General features: G+C 39.7%; 1 protein-coding gene across 1 annotated transcript in view; it reads left to right on the forward strand.

Annotated features, from left to right (window-relative positions):
• The first annotated feature begins 162 nt into the window (after positions 1-162).
• abcb6b (ATP-binding cassette, sub-family B (MDR/TAP), member 6b) overlaps positions 163-21,068 on the forward strand; it is a 34,435-nt gene continuing 13,529 nt past the window's right edge. Inside the window, exons 1-14 of the mRNA XM_044216049.1 lie at positions 163-506; positions 1,886-2,084; positions 6,279-6,371; positions 6,533-6,609; positions 7,462-7,577; positions 7,714-7,835; positions 9,196-9,305; positions 9,607-9,672; positions 9,864-9,989; positions 11,840-11,916; positions 12,156-12,219; positions 14,179-14,264; positions 15,239-15,296; positions 16,067-16,171. Of these exons, the coding sequence (XP_044071984.1) occupies positions 447-506; positions 1,886-2,084; positions 6,279-6,371; positions 6,533-6,609; positions 7,462-7,577; positions 7,714-7,835; positions 9,196-9,305; positions 9,607-9,672; positions 9,864-9,989; positions 11,840-11,916; positions 12,156-12,219; positions 14,179-14,264; positions 15,239-15,296; positions 16,067-16,171 (1,359 nt within the window). The 5' untranslated portion in view covers positions 163-446. The remainder of the gene's footprint in view (positions 507-1,885; positions 2,085-6,278; positions 6,372-6,532; positions 6,610-7,461; positions 7,578-7,713; positions 7,836-9,195; positions 9,306-9,606; positions 9,673-9,863; positions 9,990-11,839; positions 11,917-12,155; positions 12,220-14,178; positions 14,265-15,238; positions 15,297-16,066; positions 16,172-21,068) is intronic.

Consider the following 21,068-nt stretch of genomic DNA (forward strand, 5'->3'; position numbering starts at 1 on the left):
AAGCTTTAGTTTTTCAATCTTAAAGTTTGAAGAAGTTCTCTCACCACCTTGTGTTCATCTTAGTTTTATTTTGTTTTTGTAATGACCCTGTCACACACACAAACATCATTCTCTCTCTCTCTCTCTCTCTCTCACACACACACACACACACACACACACACACACACACACACACACACACACACTACCCTGTGTCAAAGCAAAATGCTGACCACAGCTACTTTAAACTCAAAGCTCAAAACACAACAGAAATGTGTGTGTGTGTGTGTGTAGTCACTCTGACTGCTTTTACAAACCATCACAGCAGGTGAAACTCTGAGGCACTAATACAGCTCCAGTTAATGAAATATTTGCCGGTAATCCTGTAGCGAGGATGTGTGAGTGCGGCTTGTAGTTGTTCTGCTGCTGAAGAAGGTTTTCACCACGATAAGCTGGAGGTCAATCAGATGGCAGACGACGCTGTAAAGAGCGGAGGAGGAGGAAACAGAGGAGCCGTTAATGTTGAAGTAAGTTAACTCATGGCATCTCTTACAAATTCTTCTATAAGTTTACGTTACATTTCAGACACACAACAGACACTCGCAGTCATCTTTGTAAGTTTGAACTAAAAAAAATAGAACTCTGTGACACTAAAACCCATTGTCTTCCAAAATGAGTATCAGGAATTGGTTTTCACACATGTTTTTGATTGGGTTTACTTGTCAGAAGGTCCACTTTCATACAGTTTGTTAGTTTTAAAGGGGAACTCCACCAATTTTACACATCAAAGTCTGTTTATACATCTTGGGGAGTACTACTGCATAAGTGAAAAAAAAAATCTGGGGCTGTGGACTTAGAAAGCAGTGATCTTACCAGACCTCTGTAGCCCGCTCCTCATCGCTGCTGCATTTGCGCGCGCCTCCTCATTGTACCATGCCATACTTGCAGTGGTTGTTTTCTCTCTGGCCACAGGGGGCAGTATTGAGCGTATTACGGTTTGGATAGATGAGGACTAATTGGTTGCTACATAGCTACAGCTGACGTCTATACATGCCGATGACATTGTGGCCTCCCAGCAGTTGAATTTGCACAAATAAAGCAAGGAGAAAATTTGACTTCAGGTTCAGTCTGAACATGTCTCTTGTGCTGTAAAAAGTAATTAAAGTCCTGTATAGATTTACACAAACAAAAAAATCAAGGCTAGTTAGATCTTTGAAAGGATGCGCCTTGCCAGTATTTTGCTTGTGGTGCTAAACCAAAGTCGTATATATCCAACAATGAATACCCAAAGGTAAAAAGGTAGCACACACAGATTTTCAGGACAAATTTTGGCCAATTTATTGTGGCCATGTTAACAAACATGCTGGCGTTTCAGCCTAGTGGCCTTCATCAGAGCATGGAGGAAAATGGAAGTCATCTCATTGGCTTAAAGGGTCACATGGTAATTAACTTACTTCAAATGCTTCCTCTGAACAAGTTTCATAATATGGAAACACTGAATGTCATCAAGAAAAGATGTATAAGGGACCTTAGTTACCATGTGACCCTTTAAGCCAATCACTTGCCAACTCCTGTATATAAATGACATAACTTCCATTTTCCTCCACGCACTGATGAAGGCCACTAGAGCGAAACATTAGCATGTTTGTTGACATGGCCAGAATAAATTGGTGAAATCGAGATTAGTCAACTTTCTCCTGAAAATCTGTGTGTGTGCAAACAAGGCATTTATATAAAAATACATGTAAAACAATATAAATGATAATATACATAATAAAAACCTGAGAATCACACATACATCCCTTCGTGTAAGTTTTGTTAAAATCCGATCAGTGGGATGCTAGATTTTGGGGCTGACACCAATCATCACTGCGCTCTTCTTCTAACTTCCTCTCTCTCCACCCAGATCCAACACTCCTCCTCTCCCTCCTCCTCTTCCTTTCCATCTGTCTGGCAGGGCTTTGGGAGGAAGGTGAGACTGTTACTGCCATACGTCTGGCCCAAAGGCAATACAGCACTGCAGGGACTCGTCCTGCTGTGTGTCGGCCTGCTGGCAGCAGAGCGACTGGTTAATGTGCTGGTGCCTGTCTACTCCAAGAACATCGGTAAGCACCAAACACAGAGAAGCTGCTATAAAGGAACAAGAGATCCGGATCTTTCTCAGTTCACTAAATGTGTAGAATAAAACTTGTGTTATACACAAACTGAAAAACTTTAACATCCAACACTTTAATAGCCATTACAGGAAAAAATGTGACTCATCAAAATTTTCAAGTTTCAAATTTTGACTTCTAAATTGTCTGAAAACCATACTGTGTATCACAACCCTTGGTGTTATGTATAATATTTAATGTACAGTAGGAAACTTAATAGATAAAGCAACAGAACTCTTACTGAAACAGTTGTCAGACCCATTTACTGCATTTTACTGTTCAAACTGTAGATGGCAGTGTGCTCAAGTGTTTTGAAGTGTGGTCTGTCTTGTTTCCTTATGTGCTTGATTGATTACTCCTTGTTTTCTTCCTAGTGCGTTCGTACCCTCAGGGTTGTCAGGTTGTCATATTAGAAGGTGGACCAGAGCTTAAAGAAAGTTTGTCTCTTGTACATCCAGAGTTGATTGCGTTTTTATTGATTACATTTTGACAGTTTGCCACAACTTAATTAAATAACGATTTAGATTTTTTGATTTTATATTGAGTATTACTTCCATCTTTTAAACATGAATGCCCTGCTTGTTGAAAAATGCCACGCACAAAAGCATAAATGTGTTAGTTATGGTAACTGTATGACCTGTCCTCTAGTGCAACCATCACCCCAAACTTTTGCTGCCATTATTTGCAGTTTTTGTTGTCCAGGTGGCAACTGTAACTGCTTGTGAGAAAAGATGCCATTGTGTTGCCAACGTGTTGCTTTAAACCCTAAATGCCAAGAATGATGTATTTGGGTGTAGGAGAGTTGTACAGAATCAATGAAGTTTTGCACTCCCCATGCACCTGTTTATTATTTGCATTTGTGTCTTGATGCGAACCTGATTTGACCCTTGATAGACATGAAAACAAAGTTTAAGTTCAAGTTTATTGTCATGCATAGAAGCAGAGCATTTAAATGAAATACAACACTTGTGCTTTGGCTACCTCTTTTAAAGATAATTACAACATGGAAGCAATTGTGAAACCAGGTATTATTAACTTATATAAACAACTTAAGTTATTGTAAAAATGAATTAGTATAGTAACAGGAAAACTGGATTCACAAATGCACAGGCTAACTGTCAAAATAGTTACACTGTCCCTCTATATTGTAACATGCCAGGAAGAAACACCAGTGAAAAAGCAACATTAAGTCCTGACAGGAAGTACAAAATAGTAATTAATCTCGCTACGCATAGAGTCCACAAGAGTAAAAGTAAAAAGAATAAAATATAAAGCAGTTTAGCCCAACTGTAATGAAGCAACACATTAGTCTCACACAGCTAGTATCATGGCTAGCTTGGTCAGTACAAAACTGATCACAGAAAAACTAATCTATTACCTCATATTACAAACAACAAAAACAAAAGCAATTTAAAAATGGAGTCCAAACTAACTGAAGGTGGCTGAATACTTTTATTCTGAGGGATTGAAATCAAATCTCTTCCCCAATCTCAAAAATCTTTTCTGTTCGTGATTTAAATAGATTTTTTGCATTAAAAGTCCTTTCAGACAGCAAGCAGCCACCAGTCGCCAATTTAAGCACTATGGTGGTGGGTGGCAGCAGCAATAAAATAGAGGTGGAAATCACAAAATCACTTTGTTCAGTTCTGTTAAAAGATTCTGTGTCACTGACTAGGCCTATGTAGTTTGTTCACTGTTTTCAACTTGCAGCAGTGTGACCATGGCAACCACACAATGCTCAAAGAGGAAAACGATGCAGGAGCTCATTTTACTGGTACCTCACTTCCCTGAATTAACCTATACACCTCCTCACCAGCAACGGGTGAACAAATATATCAGTCAACAAAAACGGTCTTGGAACAACAGCCGCTTCGAAATTTGACCTCTTTGGGCCAATACAACCCGTTTATGATGTTAGTTAACTAAACAGGCTACGTGATGAGATTAGAATTGCTGGATGGAAGCAACCTGTAGCGTATGGATCGGATGTAGCCGGTAACCATGGCGAAGGAGTTGCCCCCTGTTGTCGCCCATTCAAAATACAGAACGCTGATGTTGCTGGGTGACAGATGCAGCTCACTGTCTGAAAGTACCTTTAGCCCAACAGTAAAATAATGTTGTTTTGGCAACACATCAGCCATTAGCATGGCTAACGCTAAAGATCACAGAGAAAAACAAGTTTAATAGCTCAAGTCTCAAACAGTCACAAAGTGCACAGATTATCATCCAAGAAAGGCAGATTCAGTCCACCTTCCTCAAGGTGGATAACAATTAGCCCGACTACAATAATCAGGTACAGGATTCTAAAAAAATAGGCTGGTTTAAAGATCCATCCATCGACTAACTGGCCTGAATACAAGATACAAAGCAGTCACTTTGGGTAACGACAGCTCTCCTCTAATACAACTGTTGCTGTGGTTGCCAGAAATGATTTAGGATGCAAGTATACTTTTGCTAAACCTGATTTGCCATTTTGTTTCACTTAATTCATTCACTCGCTGAACAAATCATAGATATGGTGGCGATCCAGAGGTCTGGAACCAGGCTAACTTTGCCTCCAAGAAAATTTATTTTATTTGGGGTCTGTCGAACAGCCAAACAGAACTGACCTAAGTCAAAAAGCATCTGTAATTTTGCATTAGTCAAAGAGAAATTCATAACACTTGAAACGGAAATTATCTTGAATTTGAACCATGTATATGAGCCTTTTACTCTGATTCAGAAAATTACCCACAGACATTACTGTAATTGTTAAAACTTTTAATAACTGAGTAAATGTAAAACCCAACAACAACTGAATAGATCCATAAAACACAGTAATCACTTAAAGTAAATATGTCTTTAAAAATGTTGACCAGTCACTTCCTACAGGTAGTGAATGGTTCCGGTAATGTAACGCAGAAAATAGTTTGGGCTGGTTTAGTCATTTGTTATAAAACCGTTCAGCTGTTGTGAAATGAGATCTTAGGATTGGTTTGAAGGAGGAAGCAAACTTCATTTTTCAGGGGGTGTCATCATTTGCCAAGGCCTTTTGTACCCTATTTTGTACACAGGACTGCATCCGCCACAAGGCAACAACCCAGAAGTCTCCACTTCAGAGGAAGTCAGCATTCAGTTTGTCTTCGGCTACTTTCCCCTTTAGAAAACTGGCCATTTGGCTTCTGGAGCAACATGAAAGTATAAGCCAGTGCTGTGAGAATGAAGCCGAGCGTTGCTTTGTGTGATGAGGAAGGCGTGGAAGGTTTTCAGGAGGGGGGGTTGTTGTTGGTGTGTATGTGTGTGTGTGCGGAGGGTTTTCTGGGAGGTCACCCCCTCCTGCCAGTCATGCTTAGCCGGCATTAGCGGCCTTTTTCGTGGAGTTAACACACCGGGTACAACAGACGTTTTGTCTCTGGGTCCGACCCCGCCTCCCACCCTCCGACTCCAGGACCCGATGCCAAAGAGTTGAAAATACCCCCCACTGAAAACACACACTAGAAAGTTAAAGAATGTAGAATACACACATTTCTTTATTCATTTCTCTTCATACATTCTATACCTTCTACATTTCATTTTCTCACCATGTATATTTCTCTGTCTGGATCTTCAGTTTTTCTTCTTCTTCTCCTCTCATCTCATTTCTGGCTGTTTTTTTCATTTCAACCTGATTGCCAGCACAGTACAAAAAGGGTAATGAATGTGAATGAGTGTGTGTGTGTGTGTGTGTGTGTTTCTGTGTGTGTGTCAGAAAGGGGAGTTTGTGAATGTGTTCATGACTGTGTGCGTGTCAGTGGTGGAAGAGGTACTCTAATTCTTTACTTAAGAAAAGGAAGCAATACCACAGTGTAGAAATACTCTGTTACAAATAAAAAAGCAACATTTTACTTAAGTCAAAGTGTGAAAGTATTAGCATCAAAACCTACTTAAAGTACCAAAAGTACTGGTTATGCAGAATGGCCTCAGTTATAAGAAAATGTGATGGATTTAACCTTTAATGTGTTTACACACAAATTACAGTTATACACAAAAAAAAGACATAATGCTGGTTTAAGTTGGAGTACCTGAGTCTACTGGATTATCACTGCTGTCATGTGAAAACCAAAGTTTATGATGGTCAAGATGAAAAGGTGTGTGTGTGTGTGTGTGTGTGTGTGTGTGTGTGTGCAGTGAATGAGCTTTCTGCAGGAGGCGGCTGGACATCGCTGATTGCCACCGTCTGCATCTACACACTGCTCAAGTTCCTACAAGGAGGAGGGGCAGGTGCGCAAGTGTGTGTTCATATTTAGAGGAATGTGTGTGTACAAAATAAAATATTTTTTTATCATAGAATAGAAGCTACTGTCTGTGTGGTTTAGATTGAACATGAGCATGAAGCTCTTTGGCATCTTCCTCTCTTATCTTTCTCTGTCTGTTCCTCGTAGGTACCTCTGGTTTCATCAGCAACCTTCGTCAGTTCATATGGATCAAAGTTCAGCAGTTTACCAGCAAAGGCGTTCAGGTACCACTCTTTTACTTTTGTCTGACTTTCTGAATTGGATTTCCCACTGTTTTGGTTCATTAAAGGATAATTCTGGTCTATTATAACTTGTTTTTGGAGTTTTGGCCATCATTTCTATATGTAATTAATTCTGAAATTTCAAACATGATATGAAGGCAGCATATGACAAAATGTATCCCCTACATGTTGCATGTAGAAAGAGGTTAATCAGGATAGCAATCCAAGCAGACTGTTGAAGTAACTGTAGTATGCTTTTTAAAGCCACATCAGTGTCTTGGCTCTGTTACTGGGAAAGCAGTGTGATCCACTTCTCTGTGTCATATGCCCATTTGGTATTAAGATCCTCTCTAAGGTCAATCAGTAAATCTCAAAGCACTGTTTACATGTGAAAACAATTTTGGAACACGCTAGTTTTGGAAAATCTATCCTTCTTCCTATTGAGACAATCTTACCACTCTGTTACTTATTCCACATGTACGGGCAAGGATCCCCCCGCGGTCAGACTAATGTGGATACTTCTTTAGGACACAGTGGCTCGCCCTTCCACGCCCTACGGCTCAACATATAAAACGCCTGTGCTCCGAGCGGCCTAAAATCTGGAGAGATAATCTCTGTAACCAGATATTCTGTCCACTCCTGCTTTCCATGACTCCATGATTTGCTTGAGGCTCATAAATGCAATATGTTAACAGAAGCCAACAGTAACTCCTTTCTTACACTTGCAAAGTCGCCTGACAATAAAGAAAAACAAAATTCAAATGTAGCTTCCATACATTGGACATGGTCTGAGTGAGTAATGGTAGTAAGCAGTGTGTATAATCACATAACTGTTCCTCTCCCTCCACACTTTAGGTGTGTTTGTTTTCCCACCTGCACGGTTTGTCTCTGCGCTGGCACCTGGAGAGACGCACTGGAGACGTGCTGAGGAGTGTCGACAGAGGCACCTCCTCCATCAACAACCTGCTGAGGTAGGACAGGAGGAGGCAGACAGGTGGAGACCTCGACTCACATGACCTGGGTTCAATTACCAAAACATGACAAAGTTTTCTTCTTGGGTTCAATAGTAGTGGTTGAGTAATAACCTGTGACTGTTTCTGTCTGTAGCTACATCCTGTTCAGTATCCTTCCCACCATCTGTGACATCATCATTGCCATCATCTACTTCGTCTCCTACTTCAGTGTCTGGTTTGGACTCATCGTTTTCACCTGCATGGTCCTCTACCTCAGTGAGTCCGAGTCAATGTGTGTGTGTGTGTGTGTGTGTGTGTGTGTGTACTGTATGAGTGTGAGCGTTTGTTTTCTTTCTTTTAACTTAATAATCTAGACTTTGACATCTCAGTTGATGAGCTGCTCTACCTCCTGAGCACAGCAGCCATAGCCACTCTCACCTTCTGTCGGACATGTTATGAGTTACTTTCATTTGATTTTGATTATTTCAACAGATTCAGTGAAATCTCACATTCCTAAACCCTAACCCAGAGGCTTTCAAACTGTGAGGCGTACTTCCCCAGAGTCCGGGAATGAAAATGGGAGTCTGGTGCAAACATTTTGATCCTGTGTAGTGTGTCATACTGGAGAACTACTGATGCCGCATCTGGCACGGCTCACAACATCCCGCTCACACCCGGGGCGCGTTCAGCCCTGAAAAACGTAGCAAAACATTTATTTTGTGTAACAGAAATGGTGTATTGAACACCCTGTTGGGTACGCAAGCATACTGCACTGCACTGCCTTTTTAATACTGCGGTGTTTAAATACATGTCGCTGCTGATTGGGTAACACTTCTGACACACCCACCAAACGAGAGAAAACATACCTCAAAGCCCGTTGCACACAGTTTCGAGGAAACATGTCGTTCAATCCGAAAACCACAGTAAAACAGTGCAGATTTTCAGATTGAACGTGCTCCTGTAAACGAAGCGGAAGAGGAAGGATGTTGTTGGTGCTGAGAGGCGGAAATGTGAAACACAGGAAAGGTCACAGTTGTTTTTTCTGATTTTTTTTTAGGCTTTTCTGAAAACGCCTGTATCACACCACTTCGGGCGCCATTGTTTGTTTACATTATTGTTTCCGGAAGTCGGCCCCTAGCACCTCCTTCCCGATGACATCACACAGGTCATGAAAGATGGCAAGCTATGATTGGTCGGGGACTAACATGTAGTCTATCGTGTCTCTCGACCAAGTCAAGACAATCTTAAGAACCCAAAATACTGTGTAGTCTGAACCTGGCATTACACTTTTTGGGCCACAGTTGTCTCGATTTTTGTCTGAGGGGGGGCCCACACGGTCACCAAATAAACACCAAATATATAAGCACTCCATATATGTAAATTCTAAAAAATATTTTAGATTCTACCTCTTGTTTACATAACAGTCTTGTCAAATGCAGCCCAAACTGATACTTAATTTATTTTCTGACCTGTTTTATAGTGTTTATGATGTATCATATCATTTTCTAGTACTTCTCCTGTGTGCACTGACGTAAAGGCAAGCTACTGTAACAAAGAGTTTCCCTACGGGGATCAATAAAGTATTTCTGATTCTGATTCTGAAACTGATATGAACCAGCCTGTACTCTGTCTGCAGCCTGTACCATCCTGATCACAGAGTGGAGGACGAAATACAGGAGAGAGATGAACAATCAAGACAACAATGCCAAGTCCAGAGCCGTAGACTCACTGCTCAACTTTGAGACGGTAGATAACACCACACATTTCCTGTTTATTTCCTCTATTTATTAAAGGCATGAGTCTGTTGAACGTCTGACCACACCCAACGTCACATCCAGGTGTGTCCAGCTGTGGTCTGTTGTACTTGTGAAAACACCCAGCTGTGATGTTGTACATTTGGCCGTCAGGGACGTCCAGGATGTTTTGGGATGTGTCTAAAATACTCTAAAATGTTTGTGGATATTTCAGTTGCAGGTCAGTTCAGGATGTTTAAAAGATTTTTCAGGATTTTTCAGTCTTTTCTCTCTGGGTTGATTTATTTTCACAGGTAAAATATTACAGCGCTGAGGATTATGAAGTCCACTGCTTTGAGGAAGCCATTCTGAAATATCAAGTAAGCTTGTGTTGCTGCCAAGTGAACAGTTAATAGCAACAACTCATAACTGTTTGTCACAAGTACATATAAAGTACACTGCTAAACAAAGAATGCTTCAGTTCAAAAAATTCAAATCAATCTTCAGATCTTAAGTCATTTGTCTGTATTTCTTATTGTCAGTGAAACGTGTGCTGCTTGTGTTTGTGTAGCACTGTGAGTGGCAGAGCTCAGCATCCCTGGCTCTGCTGAATCAAACCCAGAACATCATCATAGGATCAGGGCTGCTGGCTGGATCTCTGCTCTGCGCCTACCTGGTCTCTGAGGGACAATTCCAGGTATCATTGAAGAGTAAAAACACAGTAGAACCCAACATCAAAATCATTAGTCTACATACAAGTTACCAACGGTCACCTCCAGTGGTGGAAAGTAACTAAGTGCATTTACTCAAGTATTGTAAGTACAATTTTGAGGATTTAATGCTTCTTTATACTTTATCCACTACGTTTTGTAAGGCAAATATTGTACTATTGACTCCACTACATTTACCTGACAGCTGGAGTTACTAGTTACTTTACAGTTTAAGATTTTGCAAACAAAACAAATGATCAATTTACAAAATACGATACTGTGCTACAGATTAAACTTTCCAATAGTATATAAAATAGTAAAAATGTGCTCCACCTCCACCAGCTATAACATTAAAATGCTGCTTATGTGTTAAAGCATCACTAATAATATTCCAAAAATATGATATACAGTATATAATAATATAACTCTCTGAAACAAGTAATTTTACTTTAATACTTTAAGTACATTTTGCTGTTAATACTTTTGTACTTTTACTTAAGGGAAATCTTGAATGCAAGACTTTTAACAGAGTATTTTTACAGAGCGGTATTGCTACTTTTACTTAAGTAAAAGATATAAGATATAACTTCTTCCACCACTGGTCACCTCCACATATGGAGGGAGGAGAAAAAATAAGACTTAGATGTGCACTCAGATGTTGGCCCCCGTGTTTCCCCAAATTTGCACCTGATTCACTTGTTGGTTAAAAGCATCAGTATGAGATCAGCATTGAGATCTCACAGAAGGTAAAATAAAGGTTATATATCAGCTGACATACAGGCAGGCACCTTGTATGAACTTCACTTACATGGGTTTCACTGGAATACGACCTTAGTGACTCAGATATAACCACAGTGACTTAGACGTGACGTCTGTGACTCTGACTTGACTGTGATGACTTGGCCCCGAATGGCTTGTGTATAGCCTTGGTCACTTCAACATGACCTCTGTGACTCTGTGATTTGCTCGACCACAATGACTTGGACTTGACAGTGATCTGGATATGCAACTTCTCTGTAAATCAGACATTATGTTGGCAGAAAGGCAAGGACAGGACCTTAATGATTTGGACCTCTGTGACTCAGACCCTCAGATCTGACTTCAGTGACTCTGCCAGGACTTTAGTGACTCAGACATGGTTTTAGAGACTTGGTATTAGCCAAGATGACTTGGACATGAGTCTCAGCCGTGTCAGAACATTTGACAGGACCTTGGTAATATGGCATTACTTCACTGACTTGGACCAGTACACAACCTTTGTGACTACAACATTGACTCAAAGTATATTTAATGTGGCTTTTTTGACTCTGATCAACAGAAAAAGACCCTTTAATGTCAAAGTGAAAACAGATATCTATAAAGTGATTGCAAATAGTGAATACAAAATACATATTTGGGTAACACTTTACAAGATGTAGATTTTATAAGATGATAATATGTCAGTTTTGTGTTTTCAGCTTGTTTGGCTGCCCCCAAGCAGCCAGAAAATTGTGAATCCATGCTAAAGGGCGGCTAATTGATACGTCTGACTTACAGTAACCTTCGATTGTTAAATTTATTTTTTATTCTTTTCCGGATCCCCATAAGCTTCCGCAACAGCAGTTGCTAATCTTCCCAGGGTCCACGAAAAATTATACAAACACTAACAGCATACAAACATCTACTGACTCCTTTAGTCTTGCCCAAAATTACATTTTTAAAAGTCAGAGCTATTTAAGTCAAGTATATCAAAATATCCAATAACATAAACAATGCAAACATTATAAGATCAGTAATGTTCTCTGTACTCTATTGGTAGCTTATTGTTTCAGTATGTATGTGTGTACTTTTCTGTCAGGTTGGAGACTACGTTCTGTTTGGAACCTACATCATCCAGCTGTACACACCTCTGAACTGGTTTGGTACCTACTACAGGTGAGACAAAGATCTATGATTCATCAGTATCTGTAGGTCTGTCTGTCTGTCAGTCTTATAATAATATTTGATACAACGCCATTACGTAATTTTCAAAACTATGACGGGAGACCAGGGTGGAGGGGTGTTTTTACAGTAACAATGCTGTATTTTAAATGCTGCCGATTGGATTGTTTTCAAATCTGTGATTGATCTGTCCCAATCTAATAATACTGATTGTGCGTCACGTGTCTCTGCAGGCTGATTCAGAGTGCATTTGTTGACATGGAAAACATGCTGGCACTGTTGACAGAGCAGAAAGAGGTCAGTCACTAAACAGAATAATCATCTGGAAAACGTATCAGGTGTGTAGTTTGTTTTGTAAAGTCTGTTCAAACACAGCCCACTATTGGTGGTAATGAACTGAGTGCTTAACCTTGTTAAGAAACTTTGTATGAAATAATTACTATGTGGATGCTGATTAGCTGGGAAAAGCAACCAGCCCAGATTAGTTGGGAAGGTTGCTAATTTAATCCCAGGCAGGTTTATCAAACAAAATATTTTCTCCACCTTCTCAACAAATACAACAAAGGGGAGCGAGACGCCGTGTCAGGACAGAGGTCAGGACCTGGATTCAGTGTCAAGGACGCTTCAGCAGAACACGCAGAAGTTGGTTGAAAAGACACAAACTGATAGTAGCAGCTGAGTTTAATCAGAAAACATTTTTTAAGACATTTATTATATTTATCAGTTAAATTTAAATCAATTTGTCATATTACTGGGCAATTATCACATTATTGTTTGGCTAATCTTTTAATAAACTGCTATTGCAAATGCAGTAAAACTGGGTGTTAGATTAGTTTAGATATAATGCAATCTAATTTACTCTCTTCTTAAGCAGAAAGTAAGAAATAAGTAAAGAAGCAAGAACAAGTGCAGATTAATGTAATCAGAAATGAAATATATAGAGAGGTGTGTGTATAATAAAATATAAATTAAATATAATAATTGCAGATAATACAGATAACTAAAATGTTTTTAAGTGTTTGTTTCTGATCAGTGTCACTCTGCTTCAGTCCTTCTTGGAAACAGAGAAACTCACACAGTCAGAGGTCAGCGGATAAGGAGGTCAACAAGTGTTTGTGTGTGACTTTGTGTGACTTTGTGTGTGTTTGTGCGCATACACATACTAAAACACAGAGTCTGCGTGTATGTCTGTCTTTTTGTGTGTGTTTCGGTGGGAAAAGGCGTCCTTCGGCTGCCTCACTAAAGGCTCCCTACATTCACAGGCCCTTGATATGGTAAACAGCCACATGAATGTAGACAAAAGCATTAGAGCACCTTAAAAACACAGCAGCCCTTTTCTTTGGCTTGGGAAGCTGCAGGCGAGGGGAGTCAGGGAGGAGGAGGGTGAGGAGGAGGTCAGAAAGGAGAGAGGGATTGCAGATGGTGATTAATCGGCAAATTGCAATCAAACTTTCCTGGTAATATTTTGAAAATGTTAATGATTACATCACAATATCAGTGCATAGATGAAGGGATGAAGAGGAAGATGGGAGGAGAAGGTGACAAGGAAGGATGGTGTGAAAGAAGAGAGAAGGGAGCAAGTGAGAAAGGGAAAAAAGTAGAAGTAGAAAGCTCCTCTCTTATTTTCTTACTGTTCCTTCTTGTCTCCTTTTTTCTTCTCCTCTTCATCCCTCACTCTCTCCTTCTCTCTCTCTTTTCCTTCCCACCTCCTCTTCTTCTTGTCCTCTCCTTCTCAATTCAGCGGAAAAATATAATAACCTTATTATATACATGAGTTTAAAACAGCAGTTGACAAAAGAAAAACCCAACAACTCTCAACTCAGGGTCCACCCACTTGCTTGTTCCGGAGCTTTCGACCATATCACATGGTCTTCATCAGCAGATACTCAGCTGTCGTTTTGATCTCTTTTGCTGTTTCCAAGGTCAAGATTGAACTGTCAGGGGCAACTTTAACGCAAACATGGATGAGAGGTTCCAAAAGTTAAAAGAATAATTGAAGTTTTAACATCTGAGCAAATTTCATCTGCTGGTGAAGATCATGTGATACTTTGGAAAGCACCGGAACAAGCCAGTAGGTGGATGTTGATTTGAGATCGATTGGATATTTTTCTGGTATCTATATATTATAAGCAAGAAATTAAAAACTAAATGTCATCTTCCTCCTCTTATCTGTCCCCTGTGTAATCCTTGTCTCTCCTCTCCTGGTTTCCTCCTCTCTCTTCCTCCTCCTCTTCCTCCTCCTCCCCCTTCTCACAGATTCTGGATGCTGAGGATGCACCGGACTTGCAGCTCACAGCAGGTCAGGTGGAGTTTGACAGAGTCTGTTTCAGCTACGTGCCTGGGTGTGTAGCCAACAACAAATCTGTTTACAGTTTAAATCCACCTTTCTATAATTTGATCTGATTTTTGATCTGATCCTCACCCGATGGTTGTTAAGTCAATCACTTAGATGGAGGAGGTCAGTGTGGATGGTATAGCATACAAAAACCACCTGACTGTGATGCTGGAGACTGCTGTTTGCATCCTGTGCCATACCAACAGTCAATGTTGGTTTCTTTAACCATGACCATTTCCCTAACCTTAACCAAATAGTTTTTGTTGCGTAAACCTAACCAAACCCTAACTACAGAAGTGGCAGATAATGATGTGCATTTTAGAAGGCAGTCACAAACGGCCTGTTTAGTGCTTCAGGCTGGAGGACATGGTTTTAAAAATAATGAAATGAGAATGTGTAAAGAAGCATAGACTTCTAGCTAGACACAATGCACCTTTAAACAATGTTTTTATGAACAATATGAAGAAAATATGATCCAAGCATGTTCAGTCACTTGGATGCATGTTAAATTATTTAGGCTACATGTTCAGTCACAATTATATCATTTGAAATTCTAATTAGTATTCTGGGGCTTTTATTTTGAAGGACAAGCTTCATCTGTATTCCGAAGTATCGCAGCTGGTTACCAGGATGACTAACACTCAGAACATATTGACTTTTATTGCTTGAATGTCTTGGCCTCCTGTGTGCATTGGCATTTATGTTATATTTACAGCATTTTGTGTGTAAACACAGAGAAGATCCATGTTGGTGAATCGTATAAGAATAAACACACACAGCAGCCATTTTACACTGAACCTCAATGAATTGAACTACTGTAACATTCATTTTCTAAATGTTCATGGTTTGTTTGATTTTTCTCAAATCCACACACTTTCAGGAGTTACTGCCAGAATTAAAGAAGCGGTGACATGAATAGGGATTAAGTGAAGTTAATTCTGACTGTTGCTGTTATTTGTGTGTGTGTGTTTGTGTGTGAAGCACTGAGATTCTCAGGGATGTGACCTTTACGGTGGAGGCGGGACAGACAGTTGCTTTGGTAGGTTGTCCTCTGTTTATTACATTTACGTTCCTATTGTCTATCAAGTCATATTTAATGGGTCACTATAACCAAATTTTAAAATGACATATTTTCTCACTTATTGTACCTCTAGTGGTCTCTAGTTGTGGTGGAAGAAGCACTCAGATATTTTACTTAAGAAAAAATAGCAATACCACAGCGTAGAAACACTCTGTTACAAGTAAAAGTCCTGCATTCAAAATTTTACTTAAGTAAAAATACAAAAGTATTAGCATCAAAATATACTTGATACTATGATTATTGATGCATAAATGTGTAATGTGTATCACTTTAATGTTGCAGCTGGTAAAGGTGGGGCTAATATCAGCTAATTTATATATTGCCGGGTATAGCTTAATCTATAATAATACATCAAAATTTATTAGTTGGTTTGTATTTTGTATTAATAATCTGAATCTGCAAACGTAACTTTGCATGCTGTCAAATAAATGTAGTGGAGTCAAAAGTACAATAGTGGCCAAAACGTAGTGGAGTAGAAGTATAAAGTAGCATAAAATGGAAATGTTCAAGTAAAGTACAAGTACCTCAAAATTGCACTTCAGTTCAGAACTTGAGTAAATGTACTTAGTTACATTCCACCGCTGGAGTAAGTGAGAAAATATGTTATTTTTATTTGTTTGAATCAACCTTTAAATTCATAGCATAGCATTGTGACAGACTTCCCAATAATGTGTGTGTGTGTGTGTGTGTGTGTGTGTGTGTGTGTGTGTGTGTGTGTGTGTGTGCAGGTTGGTCCATCTGGATCAGGGAAAAGCTCCATCCTACGTCTGTTGTTCAGATTCTACGACCCTCAGAGTGGCAGCATCCGCATCGATGGTCAGGACATCTCCAAGGTAAACACACGTATACGCACGAAAAGGCACACACACATACACACACACTTACACACACATTCACTTCAGTTCGTCGCAAATCATATGCAGCTTCATGAGGACCAACTACAAATTGCGTATTTTTTCATTACTGCCAACAATTTCCCCAAGTTTTTAGATTTATTTGCATCCTTCCAAGAAACATTTGTGAACATTTGAACATGTGCACAACATGTGCATTGACATCCGAGAGCGAAGAATCAGCAGGTGAACAGCATAGTTATGCACTGTTTTTTGTTTAGTTTTTTTAAAACTACTTGCAAATGCAGTACTTACAGTGTTTGGCAGCTGATGACAGGAAGATTTCAAAATAGTTCTCAGCTGCTTTATGACGTGACAAAAAAAGGCACTGAAACGTTTTATCAATGTTTTCAGTTCTTAGCCACTTTCCTGGTCAGTTTTATTGTGGCGGCAGGATAAGTAGAGCAGTTCAGAGGTCTATGTCACAGGCAAATAAATTACATTTATATGCAACTAATTTGCAACAACAAATACATGTAGCAGGAAACATAATACTGACCGTACTATTAACATAATGAGGAAACGTTGTTAATTAACATATCTGGGATCCAGACCAGAGTCCACCTATTAAGTATGTGGGATCTACACGGCTTAAAGAAATTGTTTTATTTTTGAGAGTTAGTTAGAAGATTGATATCAACAAACTTCATTTGTTGTACAGATTACTGAGCTTTAGAGGTGCTGGTAGGTGGATTTTTGAATATAACGTTTCCCCCCGTTTCCAGTCTTTGTGGTAAGCTACGCTAACGACTCTTGGCTGTAGCTTCATATTTACTGCACAAACATGAGACTGGTATCGATCTTCTCATCTAACAAAAAACAAATAAGCATATTTCCCAAAATGTCAAAGTATTCCTTTAAACTGCAGCCAGCAGTCAGTGTCGCAATCCTTTGTGATGTGTTTTGTCTGACTTTCCATCTCTCTGCTTCATGTGTCTGTTTCTCTTTTCATCTTTCTTCATTTCTGTTTTTTTTTTTATATCTCTCACTCTTTGCCTCATGCACCTTGACTTCCACTTTCCCCAGCTCTCTCTCTCTCACACACACACACACACACACACACACACACACACACACACACACACACACACACACACACAGCTGCCTGAGTGTGTGAGCTCCGGTCACACCACACTGTGAATAAATCATAGTAAAAGGTTCCTAAATAATACAGCAACGAGTCCAGATGTCGGATGTGTGTGTGTGTGTGTGTAAAGAGCCCATTTATTGCAGTTGTAGTTGAAGTAACTCTGTTTATGATTTGCCAAAAGTCTCAATAAAAAGCAAACAGCACAAGCACTTTACGACACACACTCTCACACACACATGCGCACGTTTTATGACGGACATGCTTGTTCAGATGAAACGGCTGGTGATGATTATGAGGATGCTCATTTATAATCACACAGCAGGAGGACCGTTTAATCAACACACACATACACATGTGGTCGTCTCTTTAACTAGATTCAGACTGTTTATCAATCTAGGGTTTTTGAGCCTCTCCAGGAGGAGGAGGAACAGGAAGTGGTAAAACTCCTCAGCTTCCTCTGCTGAAGGATTCATTCTGTTGTTGTGTTGGGCAGCATCGGGGCCGGCCCTTTCTGGAGGCCCCAGTGAGATGCACAAAGTCTGTGTTCATCCACTGGCTCTCACTGTGTGTTTTTTTTTATGCGAATAAGAACAGTTAAATTGTACTATGTAATTTACAAAACTAAAAATTACGTTTTGTCATGCTCTGACATACTGATCTGCTGACATGAGCTATGATTTATTTGTTATGGAGAAGAACATTGCAGGTGAAAATGAAGAACTGACATAATGAAATAAACTATTAAACTGGGTGGTAATCCCCTTAAGCAGCTCAATCACATTTGAAAAGAGGTGAGAGATGAATCAATAAAAAACACATAGTGGTCATAAAGTCTCACCTTTGTTACAGAATGAGCGAGAAGGACGAGGAGAATTTGTGCTTTGGGTTTGATGCCAGCAGTTTTTACACACCATCTGTTTCACATGTTGCCTATTGTAATGCCATTAAAATCCGCCACGCTCTTCATGTTGTAAGTCCACTGATAGGGACACATTAAAAAAGTACTTTTGTGTGTCCCTATCAGAGGACTCATTGTCCTGCTTTGCCCAGTAAAACAACTTCCACCTTAACAAGTCATTCAATCTCATCTTCAGTATTAATTATGCGCACATGGTAAAAATGAGTCACCATGATGAGATGTGTTGAGTGCAATTTCACTAGATGCAAAAACTTTAAAGGAATAGTTCGACATTTCGGGATGAGAAGAAGGTAGACACATTTTTTTAAACTCTGGATAGAGCCAGGCAAGCTGTTTCTCCTTGTTTCCAGTCTTTTTGCTAAGCTAAGCTAATCGCCTGCTGGCAGTAGCTTCATATTTAGCACACAGACATGAAAGTGGTATCGATCATCTCGTCTAACTCTCGGCAAGAACTTATATCCTACTTTGTCAAGCAGAAGTCTACTTTTTGCACTTGCACATGTTTGGTATTTTCCTGGGCTAACGTTTACCTGCACAAAGAAGGGTGGAGTGATGTTTTATTTATTTATTTTTTCTTGGTATGCAATTGTGCCTATATTTCCATCTGCTCACACCACCTCGTATCATAAACAGATGTGCATATGTCATTTTCACAGCTTTAGTTTGTGGGCGTGCACACACGGCGCTCTTGAAAAATCTCAAATGCCTTTCATGTTGTTTGACAAAAAAACTCAAGGTCCACTCACTAGCATTATTCTGAGCTTGCAACTTCATCTCAAGGTTGTTTCTCTTCCGAGATGTGGTTGAAAGTTCCCCTTTTCATGTCTGTAGATTCTTTAACTTTGCTATACATTTTTTTATCTACTACCAAATACTTTTAATGCGATGAGAGCAGACTCTGTAATGAGTTAGTTTAATATCTGATTCTTATCAATGATGTTGTCCACATGTTCCAACTGAATCTGGGATTTTGCAGAAAGATGTTCTGCTTGTTGCACACAGCTGTTTGTAGGATCTTTTTTTCAGCAGTTTAAAAGATAGGTTCAGATTTTCCCAAATCTGTCTTAATTCATTACTCACATGGCCATGGGTACATTGAGAGTTATTGGTCACTGTAATTGTTCCCCCTCCCCATACTGGCCATGAAGTGTTTCTAAAGCTACCATGCTGTAGGAAATAGGGGACAAAAACCACAGACCTCGTTCTGTGCAAAAATGCATTCTAATATTCAGCTTAAGCTAATATGAGGTAGTCTGAGTTAGCCAAGTCAAGTATTTTATTTTATGCTATATTTAAATTCTTTGAAAATGTGTAGAGTTGTGATCCTGTGTCTCAGTCTGTGTATGTGAACTCAGATTTGTGAGAGTGTTTAAAATAATCTGTAAATGTGTAGTCACATTTTAAATTTTTATGAATAAGTAAATGTGTCAATCAGTGGCTTCAAAACCTTAATGGAGATAGAATTTCAACAGCAGGTAAGCCTTTGGTTCTCTTTTACATGTGAGTTTTGCAAAAGTGTGTCCAGTTCTTTACTTTGCAGCACTTTCTTGCTTAAACAGCAGATGCTGTGGACACAGCTCAGTTTCTTGGATCTCTGGGTTTCTTTTGGCCCATCTGTCCTCTGCCACTCTGTTTGTCCCTACATACTGTATGGCAGCCACATGTGGTGAAGCTCTGATGAGTCCCCTAACACTGCAGGCTGATGACTGGTTACTGAATGCTGGTGTGAGTCATATGTGTGTTTTTCAAGGTGTCCATCAGGTTTCCTTTTTTTAAGGGATATAAACGGCACATTGCCAATCACTGCTCATAACTGCCCAGTTTTTCTTGTTATTCTATGACACACCTTCCTGTTTGTTAGTAAGAGTAGCCAGACAGCAAGCATTTACTAAAGCAAATGGAGACATTTCCATCAATAACTATAAACTGAATCATTGCTGGGTCAGAGCAGGGCAGAGAGGAGCAGGAGAGGAGGAGGAGATAATGGCGCACACTTCACAGTCTCTCCCGGAAGGTATTCATGGTGCTGCACTCGGTTGCACACCCGAAAAGTGACAGCACCTGTTGAGAAAGGAGAGCTTGAGAGAGAAGTTCAAACCCTGCAGTGAAGTGGGCATCTGACTGTCGGATTGTAGGTTTCAGAAAGTTATTAGCCACAGCCCCCCCAGTTCCGACTTCGGAAAGGTGTCGGGGGACGAGGTTTCAGCCACTGTTCGACCATCTGTCAAGCACTTCTGTTGTAGTATACTAGTGCCTTAAAGTTCGCTAATAAACACGTATCTTATTTGTATAATCCGTACAAAAGCAGTTTCTCCTGTTTCCAGCATGCTAAGCTAAGCTTAAGCTGCTGGCGGTGGCTTCATATTTAGTGTACAGACATGAGACTGGTATCAATCTTCTCATCTAACTCTTGCCAAGAAAGTGTTTTTCCCCAAATGTCAAACTATTGCTTGACCTGCTCTAATTTTAGAACAAAATTTTCAAATTAAAAACCCTGATGTTTCATCAATTTCGGTCTCAATGTGAATCCAATGCTCAGACACAGTTCAATCAAGTGCTTTTCAGCAGCTTACGTAGAAATCTTGAAAGCCTTGTTGAAAAAGCTAATTTTCTTTTTAATGGTTGTGTTTACGCAACCACATGGTTATGGTTATGGAAGGATTGTGGTCTAGTTACAACTGAAAAAGTCAACAATGATTTAAAGCACAAGACAGGATCTGTGGACTTTTTCAGTATTTAACAAAACTCTTTCCCTAACCTTAACCTAGTTCTTTAGTGACTGTGCTTTTAACCCAACCATCCAGCTTGTTGCTGTTCCTCAGCTGATG

Source organism: Siniperca chuatsi, linkage group LG12, assembly GCF_020085105.1.
Source record: "Siniperca chuatsi isolate FFG_IHB_CAS linkage group LG12, ASM2008510v1, whole genome shotgun sequence".
NCBI classification, from domain to species: Eukaryota; Metazoa; Chordata; class Actinopteri; order Centrarchiformes; family Sinipercidae; genus Siniperca; species Siniperca chuatsi.